The sequence below is a fragment of the Clytia hemisphaerica genome, unplaced genomic scaffold (genome assembly GCF_902728285.1).
Source record: "Clytia hemisphaerica strain Z4C2 unplaced genomic scaffold, Clytia hemisphaerica genome assembly, whole genome shotgun sequence".
Classification (NCBI taxonomy): Eukaryota; Metazoa; Cnidaria; class Hydrozoa; order Leptothecata; family Clytiidae; genus Clytia; species Clytia hemisphaerica.
In genome coordinates, this window is record NW_027104472.1 from 1114399 (window position 1) to 1124202 (window position 9804).

The 9804-nt window shown below is 36.6% G+C and overlaps 2 protein-coding genes across 2 annotated transcripts; one reads left to right on the top strand and one right to left on the bottom strand.

Moving 5' to 3' along the window:
• Positions 1-391: 391 nt before the first annotated feature.
• Positions 392-4466, bottom strand: LOC136821341 (ATPase inhibitor mai-2, mitochondrial-like). Its single transcript, XM_067077580.1, has 4 exons — positions 4285-4466; positions 1729-1754; positions 1335-1398; positions 392-821 (listed from the first exon to the last, which is right to left on the bottom strand). Exons 1-4 carry the CDS (start codon positions 4375-4377, stop codon positions 606-608), a joined length of 399 nt encoding a protein of 132 aa, XP_066933681.1. The 5' UTR covers positions 4378-4466; the 3' UTR covers positions 392-605.
• Positions 4467-7342: 2876 nt separating this feature from the next.
• Positions 7343-9237, top strand: LOC136821348 (retinoid-inducible serine carboxypeptidase-like). Its single transcript, XM_067077586.1, has 2 exons — positions 7343-7559; positions 8140-9237. Exons 1-2 carry the CDS (start codon positions 7349-7351, stop codon positions 9147-9149), a joined length of 1221 nt encoding a protein of 406 aa, XP_066933687.1. The 5' UTR covers positions 7343-7348; the 3' UTR covers positions 9150-9237.
• The last annotated feature ends 567 nt before the right edge of the window (positions 9238-9804 follow it).

A 9804-nucleotide genomic window follows, 5' to 3' on the forward strand; every position in this document is an offset into this window, starting at 1 on the left:
TGACCAGCATTTTTCTTCCGATTTTCACTGTTTGCTACCGATGACCAGTGATCCCAATGACCATGATCAGCCACCTCGTGTATCTGATTACCATTATCAGCCATCGCATTTATTAATGTGTTTTTTTAATATCACTGAAAGTGAAAATAAATATGAAAGCCCATTACAGTTTTTTAAACATTAAGTAATTGATATGGTTAGAGAAGAAGCAGAAAATTTTAGAAATAAACCTTCAGAATAAAGATCTTTGAAAATGAATGAGAAGAAGCCACGCCATTGAATTTGATCAAAAATCAGGTTCTTGAAGCTTCTGAGAAAGCGACATTAACATCACTCAATACGGTAAAACATGCAGTTAAGTCCATCAAGAAAAATAGAAAATGACAATATCTTGACATAAATATCTAAGTTCTATTCAAGGTTTATAAGCGTAAAAAGATGTAAATGGGTTTATTTCCTCATTATGCTCTGCTGGAAGTAAAATTATTACAAAATAATAAAAAAACGTTTAAATTGTCAGAAAAATTATATGATTCAATACATAACTTTTCCAATAAAAAAATGAAAAATTTGAATTTTCTTTTCAAACACAGTTGTTGCTGTTTTTACTTCTTACGGCCGTTTCGTTCGTTATAGATTTCTTGTTTCTCATCACCGTCATGTTGGCGGAGGGTGGCTTCGTGTTGGCTTTTCAACAACTTGTGGCGGTCAATAGCTTCCTTGTGGCGGTTGATGGCATCGTTGTGGAAAGAGATTTCATCATCGTGATACAATGCTTGTTCTTGATGTTCACGTTTGATCTTGGCTAATAAATCAGCTTGCTACAAAAATGAAGCGCAAATCAGAAATGTAAATGGACATTGCTTTTGACATTTGTTTATTATTTTAATGGGACAAAATCTTACGGATTTCAGTCCCAACTGAAAAGAGCTCATCGGCGAAATACATTTAGCAAAGTTCTAAAAACTCTCAATGGATATTGACTTTAAAGGGACAGTAAAGTAGTAAAATGTAAACACTGCGCGAACCACGTGTCATTAAAGAGAACAATTAAAATCACGTGTCCAAAACAAACTTGTAAAACAATTGAACAATCAAATTTAGCCATATTTGGTTTGATTTTTTTTTGACATGTGACATTTGTATTGATTTAGTATCCGCTGCATACAGTTTGTTTACAAATTTCGCAAGAAGCATTAAATTTCAAATTTTCGCAGTTGAGCCAGGTTGAGCTCTAACTTTAATGCTTGAACTGTGCCAGCAAAACCTTGAGAAAACGAGCGAATCAGAGAAGAAATCGTAAAAAAAGAATTTTGTGACTGTAAATTAATTACGAGTTTTCTGAAGTATTGGTCTTCGTGTGCAGCTTCCATCTTACCAAATGCACCTCCTGCATCTCTGGAAAGAATTAAATTAATAAAGAAAATTACTTATCAAAATATTCAAAGAATTAAAAAAACATCTATTCAACAAAACTTAAATTCTAATTGGCTCTTATACATAGCAATGTGCATTCATAATCATAAATAAATTTGGGTCAATCTCGAATTTAAAGTCAGCAACAAAAAGAATTGCTCAGATTTGAACTTTGAGAAGATGGAAATATTTTTAAATAGATTTCAAACAGCACATTTGTTAAAACCTTAGCCATATCTACAAGCAGAATCAACACTTTTTTAAACTTTGAAAAGGCCTCAACAAGATTTTAATAGAAGATAAACACCATACCTGATAGAGCCACCACTGCCGCCACCCTAAATAAGAACAAAAAACGAAATTCAAATGTTAATAGAGTTAAACTATATTAAAGGAAGAAATTTTGGCGGGATTTGGTCATTTGGTGTTTTTTTTCTCCATTTAACAACACAAATGAGCTAACATTTATGCAACAGAGACCTTGAGAAATGAATTTTCACTGTTAGCACGCCTTTTTTAATTTTTGAGTTTTCTTCAAAATGGCTGTCACCGACAGTTAGTCACACTAGGAAATCAAGCTTTCAGAAAAACAACATCAGTCATCTACAGGATTTATTTGCAACAACAAGGATGAGAGTTACCTGAATCAAGATCAAATTCCCAAGACAATTTAAAAAATTAAAACTTAAAAACTTAAAATGAGACAACATGACCTTATGCTGCACGCAAGCACTTAAGATAAAGTCCCGTTTTTGGAAGTTTGCAAAAAAGTGCCACATAGAAGATTTTTCAAATTCAGTATGTGAATAGAGCACTAAAAAATACAACTTTTCTATTTTTCCTTTTGTTATAATAGGGATAATGATAATTGAATACTATCCACTGATGATCCGCGGCACTGTCGTAAAGCTAGAATCGCTTGACATTCTCTTCGCTTGAGAAGATGATTGACAGATATTAAAGTTTTTCACCCGGGAGCTTGTTGGCGTTCTGCGAGTGTTCTCGGCTAAATCTTTGGACTGCGCTAAAAATGGTAGACTCAGCTGTGACAGATCATTTCGATGGAAGTTGTTGGAATGTTTACAAGACTCTTGACAGAAAATCCTTTGTTTTATTGTCAATGATAATGAATTTCCAAGGCAATTGAATTTAAAAAGGCAAAAAAGAATGGAATTTCCAATGCATTTTGCAAAAGTATATACATGGATTTTCATTGGAATTTCCGACCACCACTGGAAAAGAAAAATTATGTCCGAGGCTAGGAAAAATTAAAAAATGCACATCGTCCGACGGGGGTAACAAAAATTTTTTGGAATGGCCCAAATTTCTGGAGTTTTCCGGATTAGCTAAAAAAACGCTATTCCAGAAAGTTCTGGAGCTTTTTCGGTGCTTCCGTAGCAAGCTGCTCCGGAGCACGGAAAAAATGACACTTTGTTCTGGACGTTTTTCCGGAGCGCCGGGACGCAGGAGGGTCTTTAACAATGCTAATGACTTCTTGATTTTGTAAAGAAAAAAGATAACAACTTGTTCTTAGCAAGGATTTGAAGAGGTCCAGATACACTGAACTTTTTGTGAAGAAAGAAGAAAACTAAAACAAGGACCCTGCCGACGCACCGGACTTAACGAACACCGGACTAGCGAAAAAAGTCCGGTGTGTAAAATGAGAATTTTTTTTACCACCGGACAATTTCTACACCGGACTTAAGGAAGTCGGATGGCCGGTGTTGGAGAAGGATATGTTTTCCTGCCGGACAATCAAAACACCGGACATGACAAGTCCGGTGCGTCCGGTGTTTCTTAATTTTTTGTTTCATAAATGTAGGGTGCGCACTCGTCGGGATTTTTTGCGCGGAACGAGGAAGAATTTACAAAAATGAACTTCAATGCATTAGTACTTACCTTTAAATCATCCAAATCTGTTCATTCTTTTTTTAAATCAATCAGGAATTATCAGGGAAACAAGTAAAAAAAACTGCATCCAGGTATCTATTTTCTTTCCAAATATATTCATGTTTTTCGATGTCAAGGTGAAAACGCGATTTAGCGCTGACCACGGCACCGGAAAATTCTCGACCCACATCGAAACAAATGGCTGTCGATATTGAGCTGGTTCATCTTTTCAATCGCGGTTTTTTTAGTAAACCCAGGGTAAGGTTAGGCTACAATCTATCACAACCTGCTTTATTTGAAAATCTACAGGCCGTCTGGAATTTGAAAAATAAGAAGAAATTGTGATTTTTTAACAAGATTGCGGATTTTTTCTTTTAAGCAGCATACACCATTTGAAAGCTGAGGGTTTCAGCTTTCTAGTGGTGAAATTTGTTTTTAGCTATCATTTCCAGCTCATTAGCGATAAGCTAAAGTTTAACAGTCATCGGGCCGATTTTCAGACCGCACCAGCAAAACTCCCCACACCCCGCCACACGGAAGACTAGATTTCATCCGCCATTTTTGGCGCGATTTTGGTGCTTCCGAAAATTATTTCTTGCTGGCGTGGTGTAAGGAGGCGATTCTTTGAAAAGGTGATTTTTTTGTGTTTTGAAAATGGAATAACTTTGGGAATACTTAACCAATTCTAATAAATGACCCCTCGTTTTTCTCACAAAGGTAAGGACTTTCAAATAAAATTAGTTTGGTTTCTAAAAATTGAGGGGAAAATTTTGGCCTGTCCACCCTAATAAATGTCCGGCGTTCAAAATTCCCTGTATGCAACACCGGACTTATTGCGTCCGGTGTAGCGAAAGGATACTTCATGCCACCAGACAAATACATCGGACAGTCCGGTGCGTCGGCAGGGTCCTCCAAAACATTGCAAACAACAAAATGGCTGACTGATTGGTTGTTTGGAAAAATAAAAATGGTAGGTACCTTTCCAGACCCTGAGCCTGCCTCTGAAGACATCATTCTTGGTAGTATAGTTGGCACGAAATTCTTGGCGAAGCTGAAAGTTCGAAGTGCCATTACGAGATTATGTATGTGGTAGTTTTGACTGCAAATTTGAAAAAAGGATTTTCTTGAAGTTCGACTGCCAGCAATCGCATAAAAAATCCACTGGACAGCCATGAGACTGGGACGACTAGGCTATATTGAATTTCTCATAAGGATCGAAAATCGGAATATTATTCTTGGAGCAAATGAAACGTTTTTGTGCGCTGAACGTTACTAAAGAGATAAATTAGAATAAGGTAAGTAGTCTTGCGTCATTGAGCCGGTTGAATTTCGAATAAAGGCGGGATAGATTGGGCGTGTCCGTCGAGGGGCGTGTTTTAGTCATACCCCGTCAATTCTCTTCTCCAATTATTCGAACTTCTACTAACTATTCCTATTCAAATCTTTCCATAATTTGAACTGGAATATACTGCTCCCCTCTCGGCTGAAAGAGTATGAAAATTCTTACCCTTTGATGGGCGCATAGTCTGTTAGACGAAAACTGCTTTTTTATTTTGTCGCGATTTAACGTTTGTCACTTTTTGCCGCGGAATCGAATGTTTTTGGACGGGAAAGTACGTCTAAGATTTTTTCTTCGGCGCAGCTCATTTTGCCGTGACTTTGGACAAGCTACACTCCATCGCGTGTGCTATTTTTTCGATTTTTAAGAAGTCGTTGCATATATAATACTTATATACTTTCACTTTATGATGTTTCTGTATGACTGTCTGTGTATCTAGTCCAACCAACCACCGTTAAATGCCTCCGGGAAGGTCCCTCCTAACTTGGAAAGCCAGAATTGGAGCTATTTCACCAAACCACTGGAGCGTAAGTTATTTAGGCTATCACAACTGCATGAAAAAGTTGAACGTGCGCATGTAAAGTTAAACGAATGTAAACAAACTATTTTCACGTTTTTGAAATAGATTTACCACACTGAAAAAAACATCGAGGTAAATGTATTTTGAAGACCAAAAGAAAAAAATTTTGTTTACATTGATTGACATTCAACATTCATTCAACTACTTTTGGATTCAACTTTACATATGCATACATTCAACTTTTTTGTACTTTGCCGGTATCTTGTTTTATTAAGTTAAGAGGGACTTTCTCGAGTTACGACCATATGATGGTATTTAAAGCTCAAGAAGCTCTATAAACAATAAAGGTAGTTATTAATAAAATAACAGACAAATAAAAATTAGAGTTTGAACAAAAATATCAAATATACATTTGAAAACTTGACCAAATTTTTTTAAAGATTCCGGAAAAAGAATTGAAATCATTGTTGAAGTGAACTTCTGCCTAAATTACAGTAGTAAGTATTCAGTTTCAAAGACAAGGAACAAAATTTGACATTACAAAACACTTTTTCCAGCTCATCATCGTAACCAGTCTGCCAATTTGTTTGTTTTGATTTGCACAAGTATTATTGTAATTCGTGTTATATCATACACTGTTATAATTTGCATTTATAACACTCGCTTCAGCTTTTCAAAGCTAAATCAAAACTAATAAATTGTAATATGTAAATGGTAATAGCATATAACGTAATATGAAAATATGTATACTACCGTCCCGAAAAAAAAACAGAACATCCCGTGGACTCTTTTGTTTTGATTTTATGCACGGAACTCAAAAATTAAGACTAGATTGGACTTCGACGCACAACCTCTTCATCAGGAAATCCTATTCGATTGTCCATTCCAGTCATTATTATATTTGAGCTCCGTGTTTTTTCACCTTTATGCACTCCGCACGGAACCGACGACACCCTCCACCGCATTGTGATAACTTTCGAAGTAGCTTTCGATAACGCTTCAAAGTGTAACTGACCATAAAACAAAGAAATCATTTGGTTTGTGGGAAGGCACTGGCTAATGGGCGGCGTCAGCCAGTCGATACCACTACTCTACATGAAAAAGACAACGATTGCCTTATAATGGGAAATATTTCCCTAACGGGAAGGTGAAAATAACCCGAAAAGGAAACTGTTTCCAGATTAAACATTTCATCACTTTTCTGTTTCCCGTTTTCTGGTCAAGAACTTTTCGTCGTCCCCGAACGGGAAATAGAATTTTTGTAAACAAAGCAGATTTTTGTTTCCCGATCGAGAAAAAGTTTCCAAATAGGGACGTTTTTAATCGAGAAATGGTAGTATGTGGAGGCTTAGTTGTAGAAATATATTATGCAGAATGAGGCTAAACTATTGTTGTTTGGTTTTCATCAAATGTTTTGTAAGTTTGAAGAACAAATTTAACGAACAAAAAGTTCATTGTTTTCAAACACGACTCATGGTCTGAATCAAAAACACAAAATATAAGAAATTCTAATCACGGAGAGAGTATAAAAAAACCAGCGAAATTTTGCAATTTTGTAATTGCTGTTAATAAAGTAATATATAAGGATGTTGAATTTTGTACAATCTGCACATAAGGGTGTGACCTTCTGCTACAATCATGGTCGTAATATTTAAAAAAAAGGGAAATCCACCGGGAAGTTTTGAAACAACAATCGATTTGTAAGTGCTATAAAGTAGGTTTGAAGGTTACCTTAGGATCTGAGGATCCAAAAGTTCAAAAATAGTCCAATAAGGCTCAGAATATAGCCTGGAAGTCAGCCAACCCCTCCCAAATTGAAATATTCGATTAAGTTAAAGAGATAGCCCAAAACCGGAATTCTCATTCTTTTTCGACCATGATTGTAATCTTCACTCTTTTTTATGATAAAACATCCAAAAAGTATGCCTTCACACATTCTTAACTTTTTGAGTTCTTAGTCTAACCGAATTTATTATACTATGGTCTAACAATGCTCTTAACATGTTCGTAATCTTACAATTTTTTGCAGTACTTTTTGCAATTTCCTAAAAGAATGGGCGTTTTAGAGTCCACGAAGTCTTAAAATGTTTTTAACATATTTTTAATATTCTGGACATCGAAGCCTGATCTTCTTGTATAGTTCTTTCTAAAAAAAACGTGCAGATCAAAAGAAAAAATTCAAAATGAAACCAATGATCCTCTTGGTCACAATCTTACCGTTCCTACATGGTTTGATGAAAGATAACAATACTGGTGAAGCTTGGGGATATGTTGATGTCCGAGAAGGTGCTCATATCTTCTGGTGGTTGTACGGTCAATCTGCAAACACACCAAAGAATCCTACAAGACCACTGGTCATGTGGCTACAAGGTGGTCCTGGTGCGTCATCAACAGGTAAAAGATTATGAAGAAATCTCTGTTTCAAGTTTCAAGAAGACACACCAAAACGTCAAAAAAATTTCTCTCAGGGTCGGAAATTTGAAATGTGAAAGGCCTTTTTTACCAAAAAATAAGTCCCTTCGTGGCGCCAATTCTTGAGTAGAGAATAGGATTTGTTTTTTATTTGAATGTCGATATTTTGATCAATAGATAATGTAATTTTTCTGTTAAACCCTCATTACCCATTTTTATAGTTCTTTCGTTGCACCTTAATACAATAAAACTTTTAGTACTTCTTCTTAAAGTGATTTTAAATGATTAATCCAAATAAGGGCCAATCAATTCACCAATATACCTTCTATTCCTAGTGTTGGTAAAGCCGTTTATACATCTTTTCGACCGTAGCCGCCAATTGCTCCAGTCCTTTTTTCGCACATATAGACAATAGAAAAATGTGTCAAAAAAGGATTGGATCGAGTTTAGGGGGATAATTAAATAATTAAGTGGCACGCGCCTGACTGCACGACTACAGTCAAAAAGGTGTATTACTTCCCAACAAATATCTTATACAATTTCTATTACTTATACTTTTTAGGATTCGGTAATTTAGCAGAAGTTGGCCCTCTTGATGAGAACCTATCACCTCGATCAGGACCTTGGACATCACTGGCTGATATGCTGTTTGTAGATGCACCTGTAGGCTCTGGATTCAGCTACGTCGAACCACCTGACACTTATACTTCAACTGAAAGCCAAATTGATGAAGATTTATATCAATTCTTAAAGAAATTTCTTTCCGAAATGCCAGAATATCAGAACACACCATTCTACATATTTGGAGAATCGTACGGTGGTAAAATGGGAGCGTCGTTTGGAGTACGTCTTCAAGGTGGCATACAATCGGGCGACGTTCGTGCTAATTTACGTGGCTTGATTTTAGGCGATGCTTGGATTTCACCAACTGATTCTGTAGCTACTTGGGCGCCGTTCTTAAAGGACGCCAACTTAATTTCGCCGACCGGATTCGAAGCTGTTTCTCAAATGACTAAACAAACAGTTGACGCGGCGGATAGTGGGCGGTACCAAGAAGCAACTGAACTCTGGAAACAAACACAGGGCGTTATTTTTCAAAACACAAACAATGTTAATCCGTTTAACATCCAACAACATAATGCACCATCTTGCAACAAAGAATCAACCAATGCTCTGATGAATGGCCAAATCAGACAAAAGCTACAAATCATCCCTCCCAACGTCATTTGGGATTCACATCGTAATGACGTCTTTGCAGCTCAGTCTCAAGAATTTATGAGACCGGTTATCAATGAAGTAGGACAGCTCCTATCCTCAGGACTCAAGGTAGTGATCATTCAAGGACAATTAGACTTACTATGCGACAGCCCTGGTACAGATGCTTGGATCAAGAAATTACCTTGGGGTGATTTGCCACAATATTTAGCAGCACCTTTGACGACAATGTCTCAAGGGAAAATGAGACGATATAAGAATTTGATATATTATGATGTGAGTAATGCCGGACATATGGTACCGATTGATAAACCCTCTGCTGGATTGGAAATATTACAATTAGCGATTTCAGATTGATAGTTTATATCGTTAAACCATAAATTGAATATAAGAAATAAACTTTTGTTGTATTGTTTAGAAAAACGTTTTTCTTTTTCAAGATTTTGCTGGCACACAACGTCTTTTCAGTCGTTTCAACGTTTATTTAACGTTCACAAGGTCCATATAACGTTAGATGAACGTTGAGACAACGTCGTGTGCCAGTCGGGCCAAATCAAACCATTCCAGCTTTGGTGAATATGAATCATTCGTTTTGGTTCATTGGAAAACGCTTCTTAAGATCTTTCCTATATCCCTTCCTCAGTGACCCGGTGAACGCCAGTAAAAATAAACGAGCTACAAATGCTGACTAAAAAATATAACCGGCATGTAATGGGTTGGGATGGTTTTAACTTTAGCGAAGTTTTCTAGTAGGTTAGGGGCCCAATCGGATCTACGAAAAAGGGCTTCATTTATTATGGTTGCGAGACAGTCTCGTATCCAGAGCCACTTGTACCACCTTTTGATTTTACTGATGGACGTGGGCGCTTCCATAAAAAGCAAGCTAAAGGACTGGGTTCGAGTCATCATTAAGGCATAGAGGGGTCTATGTAACAAATCCTGCATTACTAAAAATAGACAAAAAGAACGACGAATTTCATAAAGAACGACAAATTTCGTTGTTCATTACCCC

What these genes read in the sequence shown, in the direction of transcription:
- LOC136821341 (XM_067077580.1), bottom strand. Translation starts at nt 4,377, where the DNA reads ATGGCACTTCGAACTTTCAGCTTCGCCAAGAATTTCGTGCCAACTATA. An exon ending in CAGGCTCAGGGTCTGGAAAG is followed by an intron (nt 1,755 to 4,284) that starts GTACCTACCATT and finishes GTTCTTATTTAG; the next exon opens with GGTGGCGGCAGTGGTGGCTC. An exon ending in GGCAGTGGTGGCTCTATCAG is followed by an intron (nt 1,399 to 1,728) that starts GTATGGTGTTTA and finishes AATTCTTTCCAG; the next exon opens with AGATGCAGGAGGTGCATTTG.
- LOC136821348 (XM_067077586.1), top strand. Translation starts at nt 7,349, where the DNA reads ATGAAACCAATGATCCTCTTGGTCACAATCTTACCGTTCCTACATGGT. An exon ending in TCCTGGTGCGTCATCAACAG is followed by an intron (nt 7,560 to 8,139) that starts GTAAAAGATTAT and finishes TATACTTTTTAG; the next exon opens with GATTCGGTAATTTAGCAGAA.